This window comes from Anarrhichthys ocellatus, unplaced genomic scaffold (assembly GCF_004355925.1).
Source record: "Anarrhichthys ocellatus isolate YVR2014 unplaced genomic scaffold, GSC_Weel_1.0 scaffold9, whole genome shotgun sequence".
In the NCBI taxonomy this organism is placed as follows: domain Eukaryota; kingdom Metazoa; phylum Chordata; class Actinopteri; order Perciformes; family Anarhichadidae; genus Anarrhichthys; species Anarrhichthys ocellatus.
The window spans coordinates 4,458,876-4,481,856 of record NW_022280039.1 but is presented as its reverse complement, the minus strand read 5'-3'; the positions used below and the strand labels follow the sequence as shown (position 1 = coordinate 4,481,856).

Below are 22,981 nucleotides of genomic sequence, written 5' to 3'. Positions count from 1 at the left end.
GAAGACAATACTCCCCAAAAAACCTTGTCTCTGTAATATTACCAACATAATAATGGCTCAATCGCTGAATAGTCAGTGAAATACAAACATCTCAGATCTAAAAATAAAATAAGAATCCTAACTGTAGCGCAGAACACGTTTTTACCTTGTTGTTTGAGAGAAATGCACTTCCAGTTTTTAAAAATGAATATAATGTATTGTATTGAATAGTTCGGATCAAACAGACAGAAAAGGGTTATTACTCCATTGTAAAAGGAATTACATAACCTGATTAATCTCCTGCAGAGTTGAAGGCTGTGGCAGTCAGACTGCAGGCCCACACCACCTTGTGGTCACATTAGTATGGCTGCTATTACAACAACTATGCAAAACACTGGTCAGCTGAGCAAAGTGTGCTCAGTCGACAGTTTTCGGCATGCATTTCAAGCATGTTTTATTGCTTTAAAAAGTTTACAAGATTTAGAGACCTTTTCAGCTCCTTCCTGACCTCAAATTTGAGATGTTTTTAAATACTTGCATATTACCATACAATACAAAACACAAGCGCATCAAGCACCACTCCTGGACGGTTAATACGGGCAATTCCAAAGCGAAAATTAGATTTTCATTTTCTTGGATGTCATCGCAGGTCATCGAAGTTTTATTTTCATAAATCTTTGTCTTAGGGGGCTTTACACTCTGTACAACACACAACACAACACTGTATCCTTTGACCTTCAACTTGAAAAGAAAAAAGGCCACAAAAAATACATAAAACTTCAGTCAGAGCAACAGAGGAGGAATCTCTGTAGGATGGACATACATGCATTATGTACAGACATAATTAAGTGAGACTTGAACCCGAAACACCCTGTGTTACTGTTCCATATTCTGTCAATAACAAATAAAACAGTCATTGTTGGTCATAGACTTTATTAGACATGTGCATGTTTTAATAACATACTCATTTTCACATAATATAGCTACATTGCATATAACATCAAATATCTTTTTTTTTACATTTAATTCAATTCCACCATGATTTACATTATGCAATATCTACTTTTTTGATTGACAAAAACCTCAGCTCTTTGATTCTTGCACTTACATTTATGATATACATTTTAAAATCTGGCAGGCATCAAATGACAATCAGTTCAACTCAAATTTGTAAAGATTTAGTCTTTTCACAATGATAGTTCAATGCATTTAGAAAACAATAAAACTAGCTGTAACAAAGAAAATAATGTACATTCACAGTCAGATATATCCACCATAAATAATGTAAACTTTTAAAAAGAAAAAAAACCCCATCTGTGAATATCAAAAACATACATAAAACTAGTTCTTTGCATCACTGTCACAGCTCATCCTGTCAGTCTCAGGAGGTGCCATGGCAAATAGTACGTCTTATAATGGCCAACAGGCCTCTGAAAATGTGGGTATGACATTTTTCAAAGTTAACCATCCATGCTAATTGTGATGACTCATTTTCATAAATTACACACTCAGTGTAACAGTTACACAAAGCTTCTCTTACTGATCCTCTTGGAGTTGGTCTGTACCACGATGAATCAGACGGTCATGCACTGACACTGAGTCACTGTAAAATTTAAAAATGACAGCCTGAATCACTAATGCATAAACTTACTAGCCCCAGATAGTCCTGCCTCATAGAAAAAAAACGTAAGCGTGTACAAAAGTGTACGTAAGCATGTGACACATAATATCAACAAGCACAAATAGCAGCAGGGGATAAAGGGGACAATCTGCACCACTCAGAGCTCTGTACAACACATCTATTTGGTTTGACCAGTTACAGAACGACATTCACACATTTATGCACCATTGAGCACAAGGGGTCACTGTGGCTACACAAAACACAGGCAGCATGAAGAATCTGCAGGGGAACCAGGGGTCATCTATACTTTTGGCTATTGGGTCTTCTCTAAAAAGCATGATATTGCCATTCTACGTTGACATTCAAATAGAAAGCACTCCTTCTGGAAGACATTTCAGTGCCTGGAAACAATAGTTTTTCAGTCGTGATCAAAGGAAAGGTTGACAGTGCAGGGGGGGGGGGGTTGCAGGAAGTTCTAAATCTACTCCAGGGCCACACCCCCCAGTTAACATTCCTGTACCTTTACATTATTTCTTTATTGTATAGCTTATTCTTACAGACTATAAAGTCATTGAAACCCAAGGAAAGAAAGTCTGCTGCATTGTATGATACAGACTAAGGTTTAGTTACTTAAGTGCAAAATCCAAATGCATCAACTAACTCCTGAAATAAACCTGACTCAATCCACTAACTTACTGTAAACCCATAGCTACAGTAAGAAGCTTTTTCATTACATTGCATTGGAATCAAGGGAATATGAAATTACACTGTCTGTATATTATCAAATTTTTCACTAACTGTACCTGAACAGTTGCAAACCCTGCCTATGCTGTATCCTTCTGTGCCACACCTGTCACACACACAGCAGCACCCCAGGGTGGGAACACCGAGTTGTTGCTTTGTCAAGTGGCAGATGTATAAACCTGAAAATAAAGACTTCATACATCAGTCAATGTCACTGTATTCAAGTATAATTTTGCAGTATTCTCTGTGTGCAAATGCATCTGAAATAATAGAAAGATTCTACCTTATTAAAATGCATGCTTTTCCTTCATTATTAGTAAACAGGCACAATAAAACTGCAATGGAAGACCCTCACCCTCACATACAAGTGTCACAATCAATTGGAAATCCCTGAGACAACTCCATTTGATCTGACATTCTTGTCTGCTTTCAAGGGGGAGAGCTTTTGGGCTTTTGTTCTTGTGCGACAAAAAAAAGTGGCAGCAACAACATACTCACAACACCTACTAGGTTACTGTACTAACTAATACAACTACATGTCACGGCACAGTTACAAGCGCCGATGTCAGGGGTTGGAAAATGCGACCATTGCCTCCTGTTGACATGCAGCTAAGACATCACCATGAGCGGTCAACAGCTCAAACAGCCTATGTGTGCAGCTGTGCTGTGTTAGGGACTGTACAAAAATGATTTTGGGACGGACGGGTCAGAAAAGGGTATTGTAACTTTGTTTTTGCTCAGGAGAGTGTCATCTTACTTTATTGGGAGAGCAGGGAAGGGTCTTTCATTTCTTTGTATCTTACCCCATATTTCTATACTAGGTCATATTTGATGTTGTTTATGTGAGATGATTTATATAAAAATAGATAAAATAGTTAATAAATCAAAAAGATGATTTTCATGTGTGCCATAGAGGTGCATTATGCCATATGCAGAGGATATAATAACAGTTTTAGCAAGTTCTACATTCAAAAATAGAAACTGCTGTATTTTAACTATTTTGTTATGTTTGGCATAAATATATAATTTTGACAATTTTTAAAAACACTGGGGAGGGCCTTGCTTTTTTTTTTTTATAAAATAAAATATTAGATTTAGCACTCCTCCACTCTCCAATGATTTTCGTACAGTCCCATAATTCATTCAGTTGGTCGGCTAACCGACCAAAATGCAAACATAGAGATCACAATTACTTTACGGCACCTACAAACAAGTGGGAGCAATATTTTGTTGCTTAGTTTCTTATCTTTGTGTATTTGAGTTCATGCATATATAGGCCTTCTTCTGTGATTTGTTTGTGTAACACGAAGGTGTGGATGACTTACTTCAGCTTGAGGCGAGGCAAGGAATGTTTCAGATAACAGTGCCTAAATTAACTGTATATTCTACTTTTTGTTCATTTTAAAAGGTGTTAACTATTTAGGCAGTGGGTGTCAAGTGTGTACATTTTCATATCATGGTCAATGTACATGAATTGGATCCTGTTGGTCCTTGTTCGCTGATGTAATCTGTCCTTCAGTTTGCCTGTCCATCTTTCTGTCAGTAGGAGGAGAGGAGGGGGGCTTAAGCCGTCTCAGTCTGAGAAGAGACTGGCAAAAGATTTGCGTAGATTGCGTATGGTTTCAGCCTTCACCTCATCCTGGCTAAGGCTGGCTCGTGGCGCTGGGGTTTCTGGAATGTTGAAGGCATTGGTAAGAGACTGGGACTTGCTATAAAGAGAGGAAAATGGCAATAGAGGAGAGGAAGAGGCGATTAAAGTCATGCAGCAAACCCATGAAATGAAAAGACATGAAGCACGGCAAGACAGAGAGAGAGAGAGGCAGGAGAAAAAAGGCTCAGTAAAAAAAGGATAAAAGCTTTCTATATGGCCATTCAGTATTTCCTTATCATTTAGCTTTGATATGATATAGTGAATGGCTTTTCTGGATGCAAAGAGATGATGACAAGTGTTTTATGTCTCTATTTCAAGAGAGCATAATGCAATCTAATATAATCCAAAATCAGGATCATGTGAGTCATTTCTCCATAAAAGCCATCAGCTGGAGAATGTATTGACCACTAAGGTAGAAGCAATATTACTCATTTTTTTTGCAGCAAAAACCTCCGACTACATTTCTAAAGCTTTCAACAAATACAGGTGAAATGTAAAGGTACTTTTCAGCTTTGAGGGCTTCTACTGTATATCAACTTGAGTTGTATAAGTTGTCAGTAGTAGTAAATGGTCAGTTCTTTTATTAAGATGTATCTTCTTTTTTTTCCAACACACAGTTTTGCATTATTCCTCGAGCAATTATTTTCACAATATATGAACTATTGTTTATTTTTTAATGTTTAATGTAATGGTTCAGATTCCTCAGAGTTATCAGTGTTGTCTCAATTTAAATTTTGTGACTGAATGTGAATCGGAATAAAAGACAAGTTAAAATGACTTCCAATGATATGCCAATATTGCATATTAATTATTAAACTCAAAATGTATATTTCTGTAATAAATGCCTTATATAACATCACATCAACCGAAGAAGTTTTATATTAAATAACCACTTTTTTAAACAACTTCTGAACAATACTGAGTAAATACCTATTTTGATAGGTTTTTACTTTTTTTCTATCCATGCCTGATACAAAGAGAAAACTGATTTAAAATGTTGAACATTTGTTAACCTGTGTCCTAGAATATGGATTGTGACAAATGTGATAGATTATGAACAACAAGCCAAATGTGGCTTGTTGTTGTTTTAATGTATGAAATCTGAAATGTTATGTTTGGTGAAACTGCATCGGAAGGACTGAAAATGTAAGAATTAATAAATCATGCACATTCAAGAGGATCGTTTGTCAAAAGGTGCATAAATAGATTTCCCATGTGGCATGCATATCCAAATGCAGGCAAAAAGTAAGACAAATGAGAGGAAACTGATCCGTAATCTTTTATCATATACACTTACTTACTTTAGTTGTGGAGAACCGCCCACAGCCGGGTTGTCCTGACTGGGCTTGTCCTGACTGGGCTTGTTTGGGGGCTGAGGCTTTTGCTGCAGCGGGGGTCGTCCTCCTGGGCCCCCATGGCCTTGAGCAGCAGGTCGGGGCTGCTGGGTGGTGGTTCCTCCAGGGCGACCTTGCTGGCCGGGAGCCCTCTGTTGCTGCGCTGCCCCCTGTGAGTGCTGCCTGGGAGGTGCAGGCCTCTGTTGAGGTTTCTGCTGCAGGGGGACAGACTGCTGCCTTTGAGCTTGAGGTGAACCTCCCTGGCTTCGCTGAGGAGAGCCCTGACCAGAAGGAGTTCTCTGGCCTTGAGGGGCTCCCTGACCTGGTGGCCGTGGCTGGGCTGCAGGTACTTGGTTAGCCTTAGCCTGAGCACTGGGGTCACCGGTTGCTGGGTTCGCAGCAGATTGCTGGGCCTGTGCAGGAGGTTGGCCTTGAGGCTGTGGGCGCTGCTGAGATGGGGGACTTTGCTGAGGACCACCTACAGTAAAAAAAAACAAATCAGCAATCACATGCAAATACCTTCCTAGTATCCTTGCCTAGACTTCGAAATAAAGAGAAATTATTTCTCGACAAAAATGAATTGCATCATTTAACTTCCAAGTTCTTACCCTGAGGTGAGGGGCGCTGCTGAGCCTGTGGTACGTTGGGCTGTGAGACAGGCTGAGGAGACACTGTTTTCTACAAAACATACAGGGGTAAAATGGCAGTGAGTAAATGTGCATCAAACAAGAAAGGAAAGAAAAATTAGCTGAAGATAGAAAAATATATTAAAAGGATCAGTGCTTGGCCCGTTACTCTTCATTTATGTTTTGAGTCTTGATTAGCCACACATATGACATAAATCTCCACGTCTGTGCAGATGACACTCAATCTGACATCTATCCTTGCAAAAGTTTGTTTGATACCTCAGAAATATATGTCAGCTCACTCAATGCACCTGAAAATACTGTCAGACTGAGTTATACAAAAGTATTGGTCCAGGCCGACATAGACATCTATTTTCAGACATTACCTTAGAGTCAGAATGTTTATTATTTCATTATTCTTAAATTTTTATAACATGTCCAGGGTCTTCACTATGCTGTCTTTTACAACGGTTCCACCAATGTATGGTTCCACCAATTACCTTGAGTTTGGTCAAGGTACACCTGCACGCTTAAAGGTCCTTGCTTTGATATTTAAAGGCTTGCATGGCTAGGCACCACATACACGTGGACATGAATGTGTTTCACTATGTATTTACTCATTATCGGTTTCTCATAGTCTGTATGCAGTATGTATGCAGTATATACAGTGCATTGTGTATATGTTATCTCATAAGTTTCTGATGTTCTTAGAAACCTCGTGTGTAACTGTGCATGCTAAATAAAAACAGATCTTACTTGACATATATTACGAATAAAAGTGTGAAAAATATAGTCAGGTAAGAGATTTCTGGATCAAAAAGAGTATCTGTGGTTTGAGCACCTGCGCAGGCTGCCCTGCTGTGGAAGAGCTCAAAGTGCGTGGAACAGCCTGGTTCATCTTAGAAATCACCAGCTCTGCAATCTGAACACGATCCTCGTCTTGCTGGTCTCCAATCAGCGGCATCGAACAGTCATCAACCTAAAAATCCACATATGATGGATTTAATAGATTTCCCTTATGGTCACAGACAAATATTCCATTGATATGATTTGTCTGCCTTTTAGTACCTCTATAATGTAGTCCATGCCATCTTTACCATGTAGAGCCTCCACAGCACAGATATCCAACCCTCCAAAGATGTCAGCACAAGAGTCCACCCACAATCTGTACCTGTAATAACATGTCAAACAGATCTATAATAGTACAGGGAGACATTATAGGATTCACAATCTCATCTCCTCTGCATTTATGAGCTCTTACTTGTCTGACATGGCCACCTGCTCAAGCATAGATGAGCCAGTGTTGGTTTTCCAGTTGCCAGAAATTGATGTTCTCCTGTTTATTAGAATTGTTTTAATTATTTTGCTGTTCAACCACTTTCATTTGATATAATAATGTACCGGTGAGTTGGCTCTTTGGCAGTAATCTGAAACTCACATGTAGGCTTTGTAATGGTTGCCGATCTTCTGGATGCGGACATCATACTTTGCATCAATGAAGGGCTCGGATGTGGCATAAGTCTTGGTCAGTGCCACAACACTGGCAATATCTTGAAAATCATATTGATTGTCCACTTTCACCTGGAGTGGCAAAGGTCAACATATAAATATACTGGCATATATTGGTCCAAGAAATATTGTGTTCACACTGAATTGAGTAAACACTCCAGTACTACCTTTCCCATTCCTGAGTGAGCATGGCCCATCTTTACCACTACAGGAAAGCGGGGGGAGGTAATCTGTAACAAGAGAATCATCACATACTCAGACTTATCATATATTAACTTCATCATTCATCACTCTAATCACTAAAACACCATGTTTTAATGCATGTCTGTCAAACAGAAGTGACACACAGCACACCTCCTCTATTTCTGCAGGAGATTCGGATTCATAGTGATTGCTTGAAAGCCAGCCCAGTACTGTCAGCCTGTGACAGCAGGGGTGGAGATGACTGCTCTGCAGCAACAGACTCAGTGTAACTGTAATGTCACTGACTTGGCAGACGAATAATCAGAAACTCTGCATCTACCAGTTACGGAAAAAAACAAGACACTCCCCAGAAAATTAGATCGGTCTCAGCTGCTACATGAGATGGGATATTGACATGAAAGTAAATGACCCTCCTAAAATGTGAAGTGGGCCGTGCAGAGGGATGACCTGCTTGTGTGTGAGTCTGTGTGTGTCTCCTTAAGGCTTCAGCATTAAGACATACCCATCAGCCCAAGTGGAAAGGGGGGAGGAGAGAGAGAAGGAGAGCAGATGGCAAAGAACTTACCATTTCCTTGTGGTTTGGGTAGTAAACCTGCTCTATCAGGGGGAACTCCTCTGAGCCTAGTTGCTTGGAGATTCTAGACATCTGAGCAAACTAAAATGGACAGAAATGTTTAGAAGAGAGCATTTGTACTCCAAAATTTAAGTTTCATATGTCTATTTAGATGAAATTGTGTCATATGGTTTCAAACTAATTGATGAACAATACTTGCCACCCATGGTTTGTCACAGAAATTGTAGACAGAGTGCAAAGAGTTAACACTTGGCACTCCAGCATACTGCAGTCCAATCACTATGTTCCGGTGGTCTCCATTCTTGTCCATGCTGAAGGCATGTTGTCTGATCAGCACAAAGTCTGGCTTTAAGGATCTGGGTGAGAGGACATTAGCAAAATATTAAACTGCATTGCAAGACAAACTGAACAGTCATGAGGCACTTCCATTCATGGTAGTGGATTTTCAGCAGATTTCAACAGCAAATTTGCAGCAGCACTTTCAAACTTTCTTAACTAGAAATATTTTGCAGAGTACTTACTTAGTAACCTTATGCCCATTCCTGATTGCATCAATGTCCACATTGTAAGTGCCTGTGGAATTCACCACCAGGCTGATTTCAGAGAATTCTGCCTAAAAAAAAAGAATTAAAATCATGATCACAGCAGCAGGACAGTTAATGACATATCAGATCAGATGGCAGACTTCATCTGAAGCGTGTTTCTACCTGTTAAGAGGCCACAGGGGAAATAATGGAAATGCCAGGGCAACATGAAGTAGAGGGACAAAAATAAAAATGCCTCAGGCAGTGGAAAAGATTTAATAACTATCAGGGTGTCCTCGAAGTGTTGTTGGGTGGATTACAGTATAAGTAGCCATAGACACACACTGTGTTAATAATAATAATAATAATAATAATAACACATATTTTTACAAGGCTACTCATTACTATTCACAGATTTACCAAAATGACTAGACCACACAAACAACTCATTTAAACTATGTTTCTCTTAGTCAGACTTCAAGAGAACAGTGTGGGAATGAATAAAGCAGCCCCCTCTCCTATCAATACTCTGGGACATGTATCATTCTAAGAGCTCTCTATGAACACCGTAATAGCACCCATTGTACTGGATGATTCATCTGTTATTTACTGAAGAAACCACAAATTATGTTATGTTCGTATCAGGCCTGTTGTTGATCAGTTTACCCAATATGCAAGTTGACATATTAGTAAGATTTACCCAACAAAATGACTCACCAAAGGACTAAGAGATGTCACTGCCTCAGAAAATAAAGATATCAAACCAAAATAGGATCAAAGGGAAGACAAATGATGCATAATATGGGCAGGGTTATGTAACATCCCTCCAACTGAAGTTCACAGTTTAGTCATGAGGCTAAAGCTGGTTTATTTCAACTAGTCCAGTTATTTTATAAGTTCCCTGTCCTCCTAATAAGGAGTAAAGATTGACACAAACACAGAGTAAGGAAAATAGTTGTGTGTAAAACCTACCTGTTCTACCTTGATGTCAAATTCACTGTGGACCTTTCTTCCTCTGAAGACCTTTACCCTGCATGTGAAATGAAGATTTCAGTCCAATTGTTGTTTGTATTCAGACACAAAACAATAATTTAATTTTGCTAAATCCTCCTGTAATTGACAGACGACACTTTCTCCAGCATTTGCAGAACATTTCAGAACTGACCAATGGAAGAGTTGTGTCAAATACATAAATAAAGCTGAATTCAATGGAACTAAATGCTATTGCTCCACAGATAAAGTAATAGGTTAGTGGCAGTATGTTATATGCTGGTATGACTGTAACTGCTGGCAGTCATCAGGATTAAACAAAAAGGTAAAGCTAAATTAAGATTCTTAAATGACATTATTTTACTACCTGATGCACAAGGAGATATGAATTGGACATAAGGACATTAATACTGGATCTAGCCTTTTACATCCACCTTATGAAGTATGAATACCCACATATCCTGCATGTAGTGACAGTGTGAGAACCACAGGGCCTCTGTACTGTAGGATGGAAAGGTTCTAATGTGATGATACACAGATATGCATAGTTTATTATCACCCTAGGGTGTCATTTTGGGACAACAGTGCAGTGTTTTATCACCTTTGCTGTGTGTGCAAATCTCCAACAAGCATGCATTATGCACACTGGTGAGGAGGCTTGACTAACCTGATGCAGGCATTTTTCTTGTGCACAATTTGCTCTTACATCCACTCCACTTGAAAATGCCTGCATCATCATTGTGGCATTATAGCCCATCCCTGCATCGGCCATGCAGGTATGGCCATAAGCATTTTATTGGCAGAATGCAATACTTCTACACGAGCAACAGCTTATCGTCAATTGAAAATGGCTCCTCTGCCTTCAGTCGGTTGCGCGTTTGCCATGGCACTATCGGTACACAAACACGTTTGCACGGTGTTTCAGGTCTGAGCAAAGCCAACGGCTGTTACACGTGGTATATCTCAATGCACTGGGTGAATCATATGACCTTCTAGATGTTAGGCCACTGCAACCCACAGTCTGCCACACATTTTGGTCTAGACGATGAGGCACCGCGCAGGCAATAAGCACTGCTCTTACCAGTCGGTCTGCTGATCGTCGATAACCAGGAGGATCTTGGCACTGCTGGAGACTCCTGCCCGGTCAGCTGCCTCAGATAAGGTAGCAGCCGCAGCAGCTGTGGTCTGTTTAACAGCATTTGATATGGATGAGAAGAAGCCAGAGCCTCCACCTCCAGGCTGTTGCTGCTGCTGCGGCTGCGGCTGCTGCTGATGCTGCGGCTGAGGCTGCGGCTGGCTGGTGGACTGCCGCCTCTCCGTCGGGCCGGGCGACACTGCGGGGCTTTCCTGCGGCTGGTCGGGGCGTTGGAGATCGGTCATGTAGCCATTGGGCAGGTTGGACATGAAATTGCTGTCCGAGAGTCGTCGACGCAGGTAGTTCATGATGGAGACTTTCTATAGTGACGGAGAGAGGTGTCCAAATATCCTCCAACTGGATGCGACTTGCAGCTTGGTGTTCAGTAACAAAACGGAATGACTAGGCTACTTTCCTTTGTACAGGGGCGGGGATCAATGTTACCTAAAGAGAAACAAGTCGTGCAATATCTATTGGGTGCAGATTTGTAATATCTAATTACAACAGTAAGGAATCGTGACTGTAAAGCTTGATGAATTAGCTAAGGTAAATCAATCACACAGCCTATTGATAATAGCGGAAAAAAATAAGGCTCTATAAATAAAATAATTAATACTATTTACATTTATATAGGGTGGATTGTGTAAATAAACCCCACCCATCAAAGCAACCAGTACTGTCATAACAAGGCACGATGAAGCCTACCTGGGAGTGTATCCAACCTGATCCGCCCCGAGGATGAGTTGATGATGCCTAATTATTATCTCTCACAGGAAACCTAAATATAGGCTACTCTCATGTCCTCTGTGCAGTCGGAAAAACGGTGCATCGGGCTTGAACATGTGAAATGAAAGCTACAGTCCTTCCAGCATCACCGCCGTTCTCCCTGTCCTTACTCTACCCTCAAGCCCTAGTTTTTTCCGTCTGCCCTGCGTCACTCCCAGTCATCCTGAAGGAAAGTGGCCTGCAAGGCTGCACGAGAGTCAAGTTAGGCAGTGTGCGAAATACGACTTCCGGATGTTGCTTTCAATTTATTTTTTACTTTATAAGTTTTACACCGCCTACGGTGAATTCTATAAGAGTGTACATCTTGACATTCTAATTCAAAGGCAACACATTATTCATTTTGACACGTTTTTATTACACATAGGGACATATATTTCTCTTTTGTGAATCAATTTGCCATAACCACTTGATTCTGTAACTTAATATTGTTCTCTCAGCAACGTGTTGGAACGATGACGGGAAATCAACAGATGTTTTAAATAGTTGTTTAAGTCATGTTAGTAAACCAACATTTATGGGTCCAGCTTCGGAATGTGATGATGTGTTGCCTTCGTATGTTTTATGTCATTGTAAACTAAATATTCGGGGGCATATAGGTCGTGCAAAACAAGCAACTATAATAAGTCATGTCAGGCTTTGGTAAAAAAAAATAAATGAAAGAGTCGTTTTGCAGTTTTGACGTTGACCAAACGGTTAATGATTTAAATGAATCTAATCAATGCGTAAATTGAAGTGGAAATAATTAGCAGTTGCACCCATCAAAGCGTGGCAGCTGAAATCACTCAAATGTCTTGCACATGTTTAAGTCTTTTAAGCTATTAAAAGGAATTTTAATTAACTTCCTGTATTGTTCAGCCTGTGATTGTCTGACTTGACGCAGCTCTCTGTTGGGATATGATGGTGGTGCTGAAGAGAGTGTCAAGGGCGTAGCTCTGTCAGACATTAGCACGCTGTGACGCCACGGGGTGCTTATGGGTGTTGATGTGATATTGCATTCTGTTGTGTTCAATAATGCATCAGTGGCACACTTACTGTTTAGATTTCAGGGCGCTGACACAGTGTGTTACTTTTGATTTTCAGAAGACTCGATACAGATTGAGAGATGCGCCATCTGTTGGTGACACCCAGGAGTCAGTGATCAACACAGACCCCCCCAGGGAGTCCCAAACCTCTATGGAAACTGTGTGGTGATGACTGAACCATGTTAACAGTGGACACAGACACACAGTGCATTTTAATCAGTTGAATAATGCCTGGTCGAGGTAGATATTACTTACAAAATATTTCTGCTTACTTAGTTGACTATAATAAAATAAACTCGGTCAAGAAAAAAAAAGTTAACCTTTATTTAAAAGAATGAGTGAGGAGGAACCATCCACAAAGCCAGGAGAAACTCGACAGAACTCGGTCGCACTCGTCGATTACACATAAGCAGTTGACCACTGAAGACAGGTCTTGCATGAGGCGGAATGGCGAATGCTGAAAGCGGGACGAAAGCGCTGCTCTATCAAGTTATTTCCTCTGGCTATATATTTAGTAAACTTTGTTGATGCCATATTCTCTATCTGTTAATTAGGGTTTGTAGAATAACTATATCTTTGAGCTAGACCTTCAAGTAGCTAAGCTGTGTAAAACCCTGCTACAATAAGTGTAAATTTAGCAACAACTTGAGTTTCAGCAAAAGTAGAGTGCTTATCAGAACCAGAATCAGCTTTATTGGCCATGTATTTATACACATACAAGGAATTTGACTCCGGATTTCACTTAATCTCAACGTACATACACAAGTTTACAAACAAGAAAAATATACAAAATAAAACAAGGACAACAAAAAAAGTAGAACAGATGTAAACACTTTTAACGACTATGTACAATATAAATATAAATAAATATCCAAAGTGTATATATATATATATATATATATATATATATATATGGACATAAACCTATACAACAACAATGACAGTGGAATTGAGGTGATAGTGCAAATGGAGGTATGAAGAAGCTGGTCCTGTGTCTGGTGGTTTTGCCTTGCAGAGCTCTGTAGCGCCTACCAGAGGGGAGGAGTTGGAACAGCTTGTGTCCCGGGTGTGATGGGTCTGCAGTGATCTTTCCTGCTCGTTTCCTGACTCTGGAGGTGTACAAGTCCAGGATGGAGGGCAGGCTGGAACCAATAATTCTCTATGCAGACCTGAGTGTCTGCCTGTAGGTCGGGAGAAGATGAACCAGACAATGATCAGAGAGTCCCAAAGCTGCACGGGGGACTGGGCGATATGCGTCCTTTATGATAGCAGTGGTCCAGTGTGTTTTTGTCCCTGGTGCTACACTTAATATGTTGTCTGTATTTAGGCAGTTCTTTGCTGAGGTTTGCTCTGTTGAAGTCCCCAAGAACAATGAGCAGGGAGTCTGGGTGTTTGTGCTCCATCCTGCTCAGCCAGGTGTTGGGGCGCCTCACTTACACAGGCCTGTGGTGGGATGTAAACACCGGCCAGAATGAATAAGGAAAACTCTTTACAGTCTATGAAAAGTGTTTCTAAGTGAAGGCTGCATGATTCCTTCAACACTGTGACATCCGTACACCAACCTTCCTTAAAACAGAAGCAGATTCCGCCTCCCCTCGTTTTCCCCGATAGTACCATTACGTGGTCCGCTCTGAGGAGTTGGAAGCCTGGCAGATGTAGTGCGCTGTCCGGGATGTGCTCACCAAGCCAGGTTTCAGTGAATCAGGGTTGATACCTAACATTTCTATTTCACTTCGTGTTGTGATGCTACTGCTTCAACCCGTTGCTCTCAGGCCCATCTACATTGTTCCATTCAAATATCATCCTTATATGTAAATACCAGCCCTTTTCAAAATAATCTGTATTGTGTATTATTAGCTGTTGCAACCATTCAGTGAATGAAATGTTGAATCAATCAATCAATAAATGCAGTATTTACTCACTCTGCAGCATATTCTTTTACTTGATTATCTAATAATATCAGAATCTAGATTCCTCTTAGTGGCTGTGTCTCTTCAATACTCCAATTGATTGATTTTGTGGAGCCTTGTTTTGCTGTGAGGCACAAATATAACCATTATTTGTTCTACCATAGAAATGCAAAGTAACATTTGACATGCAAATGTGGTTTTAATGCTGCTATTGTCGATGTCTCACACCTCCATGGGGATCCTGACAGTGATTGCCGAAGACAATGTGGCCTCTCCTCTCTCGCTGCACCTGGAGTCTACAGCTACTGCAATCGTTTTGGATGGAACAATGGTGATGGATGACCTTGAAAGACTTCCGCATACCATGTGCCTACTCTTCGGAGTTATTTACGCCCTGAATTTGGAGTACCCTCAACAACTGAGGTACACCTTTGAGTTTATTCAAAGAGTGCTTCACTTGGACAGAAATCCCTAAAACCTAAAATACAATCACTCAAAAATCTACTGATGCAGTGAGTGACTGCCTTCACGATGTGAATGGTATGTGACATGCTGGCTCAGGCCTGAGACCTTTACCCTTCCATCTCCAATGGACTAGTGCATACTAGTATGGAAAAGTGAAGTTTTTTTGGTCCTGTAGTCTAGTTGGACTAGACTACATTGGTTTATCTGTTATTTGTTACACACCATAATCAAAAGAGATATTAAGAACAGGGCAGTTCACCATTTTTCATCAGTGTGATGAAAGGCATTTTGATTTTAAAAAAGTTGTGGAAGTTCATGTCAAGATTAAGACATATTGCGGGTAATGGTATGTTATTTTTCTTTACTAATTTGGTAGCTTGGTTGCCATAAGTTCAGTTAATTCTAGTATTTGAATATAAAAACTGACAAAAGCCTAAAATACATTTATTGTCTTGTTTATGTAAAAAAAAAAAAATGCTTTCCCTTTTTAAGGCAGCAGTTGAAACTTTAAAAACAACTTTGCCATATAAACTTAAACTGTCACTGTATCACTGTGGAATCTTGCAAATGCCAGAGCACTGAAACGAGAGGAATCTGTTTTTTCAGTCTGTCTGTCTCTTTCCTTGTACTAATGTTAGGATATGGAGACAGTTTGTGCAAATATGTTAAAAGGTTGTTTTTGAAAAAGTTACCTTCTGCTGCTCTAAACTGTTACACACGACTAACAAAACTGTGAACAATAGTCTGCATTCCAAAAAAATGCATTTTCGTTTCAAATGTTTACATCATAAGGGGGGACATTAGATCTGTTGTACTACAATTTCATAACGTAATTTGGCAACATGTCCAGCGTTTTCAGCACTAAGTTTGAAGTTAACAAAATGCCTGAGAACTAAAAGTCAAAAAGACATTTGTTGTTCTTATAAATAAACTCTGTCTTCCATTATGGTTGGGGTTTATTCATTTATTTCTGAAAATGCTTCAGTTTTGCTGCTGTGTATATAGAGTAATGGAACACCTCACTCAAAGAGCAGAAAATTATCAATATTATTATTATTACAACAATGTCATAATTATATCATTATTTAGTATATAAGCATATTGTAATATGCATTACAATATCCATAGTGTCTATGTTTGTCCTGATATTACCTCGTACTTTCAGTACCAATTTAATCAGAGAAAAACTATCAGGGTTATAATTAATAATTTATACACCGAATTATTAACGGAGAACTGATGTTCATTTTGAGCAACTCCTTGCATTACATACATGTTGCAGTGTAAACGCTTGAGTCTTCTCAAAGATCTACTAGAGCAATTGTAGTTTCTAATATGGGAGAATTGTATTATCTTGTTTTAGCAGCTGGTTTAGACAGAGCAGATAACTATTGCCTGTGTATTGAAACAAAATACACTAAAAATACAGTAATAGTTAAAAAGTACACTAATATGCAATTGAATAAAATAAAATGAAGACTATTCAAACTAGAAACAGGTTTGTCTGTGCTGCACTATGGTAATCATCTCTCTTAGGTGGCACAATTTATTAATTTTAATTTTATCAAAATTGCAATATGGCCAAAATTGCAGTAGGTGTGTGTCAAATACCGTTGTGCTGCAGAGGTGTCCTGGCCTACACCTTATATTCTAGACTTCAGAAAAAAATTGAGGCATACGTGAAAATGGATGCTGCAAAACTAGAAAAACAGTCAATCAGATTCCATGCATTTTTAAAATGTTGACACTACATTGCGTTCATTGGGAATGGTTCAGTGAGCAAACATGTTTTTCAGGACTAGTATATCATTATCATAAACAAGTTTTTTGATGGTATGCAGTAACCTAGTGCAGGTTTTGATGGCATGTTGTTGCAGTGCACTGACGTAGGGGGGCAGTGTGGAGCTTAAATTTAGTTCAATACAACACATTTCATGTACGTAGTCACAGTCAGCCCTTTCTACGTGCAGCCCTTCTTTAGCAGCTGCTATCACCCTGTCGGGACAATCAGTATAATCAGTATTAAATGGATTGAAACAGGTTAATATATACCAGGGAGGGGCTGAGGATACTTTTTATTGGTTCTAATACACTGTCCAAATAAACCGATTATGATTGATAGGTTTGCATATATCAACATATGAATCACACTCTTAATGATTTTCCTGCAGATGACTACCAATGCCAGACAGTGTCTGAATGAGTGGCCTCCAAAGACTTTCTACCAGGGCCAAACTCCTGAGGCGAAATTGTTCTCATGGCAGCAGCATTCTCAGGACTTAGGAGTCTTTGTCTGGCCATCAACAAAAGCCTTTGGATTACTGGTGAGGCAGGCTCACAGTACAGCTGCATGCGTGTATGGGCAGGTCAGTGGAATGACTGGAGCTCCAGTGGGCTAAGAGCTCGAAAAAATGCAGTTTGGTGAGATTGCAGATCAGGGGGGAGGGAGGAAGGGGAGTGGGACAGGTGGTGATTCCATGGAGGGAAACAACAGGCACATTTCCATTTCCTCAGGGAGAAATCTAAAAAGTTGTGTAAAAAGGCGATTAATGACCAAAAGAGGTGTATTATTGTACAAAAGCAAGTGTTGAATAACGCAAACGCTTCTCTAATCAGTGTGGATTCTGTGATACCATGACATTTAGCAGCTACACTTTCTACCTTTGAGAGTGAACTATACCTGTGAGCTCATTCTGCCTGTAGGGCAATAACAACCCTGGGTGAATGAGGGCCTCTGATTGGCCTCTGCAGCAGCCAATCTGAATGCAAGGAATGGGTCACAGGGAAGCCACTGCACCTATCTGCACTCACCTGATACTTTACCTGTCGGAGCTCAGTCTGAGTCCTGAGTCCTGTAAGCTCCAGCAGACAAGTTGTTCCTCGCTGTTTGGCTTCACTCAGACAAAGACAAGGAGCCATGGCTGTGGCTAATTTCCAATACATTACCCGGATGAGCAGTGGCTTCAAGGTCTACATTCTAGAAGGTGAGCATGATTACCTTTCATTGCCTCATTTTGATTGATGAGAGTGAATATTTGTGTTACCTTGATCAGTGGAATCAAGTCTCTGTGTGTTATGCTTTAACATTTTTGTATATAACATTTTTGTTTCTATGTTTAGATCTTGTGTCATTTCAAAACCATATGTGTTTATTACAGTGGCAGTTACCTTTGTTGTTGACATGGTACAAATGTAGATACAGTTTCAAACACAAATAATTAGATGTGATGGCAGTCACATGGAAGATAAACACTAACAGCTACATTTTAAAATATATTTTGTGAAATATGCTTTTTGGTATATTATCATACAGCTTGTTTGTCATAAAGAAAAGATAAGTGGGTTTCTTAAAGGGAATCTACTTGAAGTAAATAATAAAGGAACCCCTATTCATACTTAATTACTTACGTTCAAGGTCTTCAAGATTGAACCGAGATTCTGTAAATCGTGTTACTTTGCTGTCTTTCTGTAAACACAGCAAAACAGAAGGTCAGGCAGCATATTCCCTCCGCAAACAGGGAATAAATATCCATGCCCGAGGCACTAGAAAATCAGCATAGGTGTGGTTGTACCTGCCCCCCCACAATGGCAGCCTGTGTGAAAACACTAGGAAATGTGGATTGGAGCAAGCACTTAGCGTGTGAAGACAGGGGACAACTTTCATTGTCTTACTATTCAAAAAAACACAATCACCTCATTGATTGATTTCAATAGATGTTATTGTGTCTCATTTAAGCACTGAGTGGTTGATTTGACTACAGTTCAAGGAGCTCTGAAGGACTCCCACATCAATGTGGATTTTCAAGTGCTAACTGAGCATACAGTCAAACAATGGGCCACAGTCTAATTATGCCGCCTTTACAATTTCAAACAATGTGTTTTATTTTGACTGGATGTGCATGACTTTTGAACACGTGAGCTTACTGCTGTGAGACAGGAGCCAGAAGAGATAGAACGTAACTCCTGTTTTTTTTCATTTAATAAATGACGATCCCTCCTTTATAAAAAACATGGAAAATATTTTGTGGGTTTAACTTGCAACAGTGCATTTTTCCCATCCAACACATCAATGACATCATCAGCGTCTTGTCAATGTGTTTCAACTTGTGTAAATGCAAAAATCCAGTATGTGTGTGATCACTCTGATGGACCTTTCACAAATGGGTGCCGCCCAAATCAGGGTCCTTAAAGACTCAAAAGCTTTCAGATGTGTGTCACTGCATCACAACAAAACCTGTTGATTGTGCCCTTTTAGCTGTGTGATGATAGGGCTGACTGCCAATATTATGCAGAAAAACAACATTTACCGTTAGCACTGAATCAGCTGTGTAGTGTTGTAACCCTCACTGATCTGGTAGTTCGAGTTCTACAACTTAACGGAGTTTACAATTAACGGCGGCCCGGAAAAATATTTTCCCACGAATAGTAGTAGTCATGCAGGTTTATGTCATGATCAAAACAAGCAGTTAGTCATTACCACTCACCTTTTGTCACTGTCGTAAAATCACCATTGCCAGGAAATGGCCATTAGTCTGTTTTACATTTTGAACTGGCAAATAATCCATAGCCAAAACACATTTTAAAGCCGCTTATTCTAATTCTGCACTTTCATTTTGTTTTTCAGGTCAGCCCCACCTCAGGAGCGAAGACAGATACAGACATATCGCAAATGATCGCGCTCGAGTCCCCACAGTGCTTCCAGTCAAACGCAAGCGAAGCCACGAGAGAGGTCTCACATTGGAGGAAAGGTTGGTATATTCATGTTTACAAAAGTGATTCAATATTAGAATTATGATTCATTAAATTCAAATGGTGTCAAAGAGATGTAGCATTTCCTAATGAATAAATGTTTTAGGCGAGAGCGGGTCCTGAGCAGAAGCAGTGGCAAAGCTGCCCAGAGAGCAGCACCAATGGTGTTCAACGGGCCACAGAGTCCCACATCTACCTGGAGTCCGACACCCAGCCCTCTGCCCACCCACATGTACTACGCACCAGTCATGGATGAACCACTCGCCCTCATCAAGAAACCAAGAAAAGACCCTGAATGCACAGAGGAAAAGACTAAAAGCCCTGCTCCCGCTCAGATCCAGGTAATTTTACCAAAACAAGTGCTGCTTGTGTGCTCGATGTGCTTCTATCAAAGGTCATGGATATTTGGGCTGCCATATAGCTTCTGAAAATGTGCAGTCGCTTAGTAATGTCGGTGTAGCTCCAGGCTACCCACAGCAGTGGCACATCTCCCATCTGTAGTCAGTGAATAAAACTACACAGGCATGCTACTCCCAAGAGTGTTCACAGGCCTGAGCTTGTCCGAGCTATGCAATCCAGCCTGATTCAGGAAGAAAATGTGAGCAATGGCAGGAGGAATTCCATCAACAAGACCAAACAGACTGCTCTCTCTTTGACCTGCATATGCCACCACACTGGCATATGCAGTTTTCAAATGATTCTGTTTTCAAATTCAACTTTGTACACTATTTTGTTGTCATGGGATGAAGTGCACAGATGATAGTGAGAAGAAAAAAAGAAGCAGAGCTGCTGTGTTATATTTGCAGAAATACATTGTCTTTTCATTTGATTAATGATCCATCTTCTTTTTCAGATGCGTCCTTCTGTGATCACTTGCGTTTCCTCATCGACGAACCCCTCTTGCAGATCTGAGATCCACAGGAGCCCCACATCAGGTGAGTTTCATAATCTTGTGAATGAGCTCATGCACCAGACGGTCACTCCCTGATTGTCACACATGCTTCATAATATAGATATCCACTCACTTTCCCTGACTCACAGAGGTGTGTAACAGAGGTGTGTATTTAACATTGTTATTCATCCCTTTGCCTGTCCAGTGATTTCCAGACGCAAATATGACCATGTCGTTGAGGAACATTTCCAGAGGAGCCTCGGAGTGAACTACCAGAAAGCTCGCTCCCAGCAGCTCTCCATCAGCGTGTCTGTCGATGACCACTTTGCCAAGGCTTTGGGAGACAAGTGGCTGCAGATCAAATCCAAGTCTTCCTCCTGTTCTTCCACACCTCCCAGCAGCCCAAGTGTCACTCACTCCCCCACTTACAGCCACAGCCCGAATCAGTCCCGCAAAGAGTCCACCAGCAGGTCATCGTCGACTTCCAGCCGCTGGTCTGTCAATTAAATCAGAAACAACCTCTAATATGGGAGGAAACTGTGACTTTTTACTTTTCACTGCGTGCAGCTCTGATTGGCGCGCAATGGAAATGCCAGTGCTAGTGTTTGTGAGCCAGCAGATTCAGTCCTGTCACGTTGGACCTCTGTGTCCAAATGTAAGACACATTGATGCAGACGAATGTAGCAATAGATGGGATGTCCGTGTTTTATTACATTTCTACCTTCTGCTTGTCGATAGCATCTGAATACCTGAGATACTGTTGATGGTGATAAGGGATGATTGAAAAATCAGCCAAATAATCCTAAACATTTCTTTGATTTTGTGACGTTTTTTTTTTAATGCCGTCTGAATGCCACAATTTCGTTGTATTATATTTATGTTGTGATAACACTTGGGTTCCTTATAGTCTAAATGACTCGCCTATCTGCTGTATAATATGCTTATCAGCTGTATACAAATATTTTAAAAAAGACTTTGAAAAAATAAAAATGTTAAAGATTCTTTAGTAGCATTGTGTGTTTTCTCGTTTGTAAATAACAATCAAAAAATTGAATAACAAATTCAACCTTTCATATTTTTATTGGACTCTTCAGAGGGAGAAACTACTTCTCAAAATGAATAAAACTCCTTTTAAACTTGTAGGTCATGACCTAGAGGACACCTTGTAAGAACTGGGCAGGGTGGTGTACCAGACAACCTCATTTCAGTTGTGAGTCAGTGTGTGTCTCCAACACGTCTGGCGCAGACACAGCATTTACACATAGAGCTGTTGCCACACACTGAGTGTAAATTAAATGGAGGTATGAGCAACACTTTTGGGACTTTTTCTGGGAAGTTTGAGGGAATGTAGGGTGCATGTACCAGCAGGCACCAGGCCTTGTGTTCTGACATTCCTGTCTCCTGAGAAAATGACTTTGTAAGATCCTACAGATCCTGTTTGGCAAGGGATAGGAGGGAGGGAAGAGGGGAAGGAAGGGTTGGGCTAATATAGGCCTGAGCATGAGAACCAGTCAAGCTCTTCACTTACTTATTTGCATGTTCTATCTTGCCTAACTTTAATTATGATAAGCCACATAAAAAAATCCAACCCTTCTGTCTTTGAAATGACAGGTATGGCCATTTTAAACAAGTGGAAATTACCTAAATGTTCTGACAGGTTTAAAACATTGGGAAAAATGTTGTAAATCAGGAAGCAGAATGAGGGAAAGTATAAATGAAGTGTGTTTTTACATTAAAATAGTTAAGGTAAACCATTAAAAGTGTGTAAGCAAATGCCACTGGGTGGTTTAAGTTCAGACATATGGACAAAAACGCTTACAATCTGTACAGTAACATTACGTTTACATCAAACAGATCTTGAAGCAAGTCCAGTCAAACAGAAGACCAAACTGCTGGTTATAGACTGGTATTTCCACACGGAGTATATTCTTTATCCAGAGTAACCTGAACAGCGGCATTGATGCCATCTACAGGCGCTTAGGATCATGCAACATGACCAATGTTCTCATGTTGCATTATGAAGAGCACAGACAACTAAAACCAACCACAGCTCTGCGGGTCAACTTGTTGAGTGAGAAAAGTCACGTGACAGAGAAACCTTTAGAAGCGTGAGAGAAAACACCCTGCTCAGCGTACCACTAGGAGGCAACTCCATGACAGGTTTTTACAACTGCATGTCACTCTTGATCAACATTGATTATGTTTCTCATCAAAAATAAAGTTTGTGTCTGGCCTTGATAAACAAATACAAATGTATGGTCTAACT

At 40.2% G+C, this 22,981-nt stretch overlaps 2 protein-coding genes across 6 annotated transcripts; one reads left to right on the top strand and one right to left on the bottom strand.

The window, feature by feature from the left end:
- Window positions 1–895: 895 nt before the first annotated feature.
- On the bottom strand, window positions 896–11,872 carry syn1 (synapsin I). 5 transcript variants are annotated; one of them, XM_031849491.1, is made up of 14 exons: window positions 11,597–11,872; window positions 10,838–11,335; window positions 9,739–9,796; window positions 8,764–8,855; window positions 8,442–8,598; window positions 8,234–8,323; window positions 7,632–7,694; window positions 7,394–7,536; window positions 7,217–7,291; window positions 7,024–7,126; window positions 6,797–6,934; window positions 5,938–6,007; window positions 5,297–5,807; window positions 896–4,053 (listed from the first exon to the last, which is right to left on the bottom strand). In XM_031849491.1, the coding sequence occupies exons 2-14, from the start codon at window positions 11,197–11,199 to the stop codon at window positions 3,918–3,920; spliced, it is 1,998 nt and encodes a 665-aa protein (XP_031705351.1). In that variant the 5' UTR covers window positions 11,200–11,335; window positions 11,597–11,872; the 3' UTR covers window positions 896–3,917. The 5 variants fall into 5 exon arrangements, with proteins under 5 accessions (XP_031705351.1, XP_031705352.1, XP_031705353.1 ...); XM_031849492.1 differs by having other exon boundaries at window positions 10,838–11,211; XM_031849493.1 differs by having other exon boundaries at window positions 3,900–4,015.
- Window positions 11,873–17,916: 6,044 nt separating this feature from the next.
- On the top strand, window positions 17,917–21,716 carry vgll4l (vestigial like 4 like). The gene is made up of 5 exons (XM_031849496.1): window positions 17,917–18,058; window positions 19,699–19,822; window positions 19,930–20,164; window positions 20,677–20,758; window positions 20,921–21,716. The coding sequence occupies exons 1-5, from the start codon at window positions 17,992–17,994 to the stop codon at window positions 21,220–21,222; spliced, it is 810 nt and encodes a 269-aa protein (XP_031705356.1). The 5' UTR covers window positions 17,917–17,991; the 3' UTR covers window positions 21,223–21,716.
- Window positions 21,717–22,981: the final 1,265 nt, after the last annotated feature.

What these genes read in the sequence shown, in the direction of transcription:
- syn1 (XM_031849491.1), bottom strand. Translation starts at nt 11,199, where the DNA reads ATGAACTACCTGCGTCGACGACTCTCGGACAGCAATTTCATGTCCAAC. An exon ending in CAGGTGGCCATGTCAGACAA is followed by an intron (nt 7,127 to 7,216) that starts GTAAGAGCTCAT and finishes ATGTTATTACAG; the next exon opens with GTACAGATTGTGGGTGGACT. An exon ending in GCATGGACTACATTATAGAG is followed by an intron (nt 6,935 to 7,023) that starts GTACTAAAAGGC and finishes GTGGATTTTTAG; the next exon opens with GTTGATGACTGTTCGATGCC.
- vgll4l (XM_031849496.1), top strand. Translation starts at nt 17,992, where the DNA reads ATGGCTGTGGCTAATTTCCAATACATTACCCGGATGAGCAGTGGCTTC. An exon ending in CAAGGTCTACATTCTAGAAG is followed by an intron (nt 18,059 to 19,698) that starts GTGAGCATGATT and finishes TTTGTTTTTCAG; the next exon opens with GTCAGCCCCACCTCAGGAGC. An exon ending in GGTCTCACATTGGAGGAAAG is followed by an intron (nt 19,823 to 19,929) that starts GTTGGTATATTC and finishes TAAATGTTTTAG; the next exon opens with GCGAGAGCGGGTCCTGAGCA.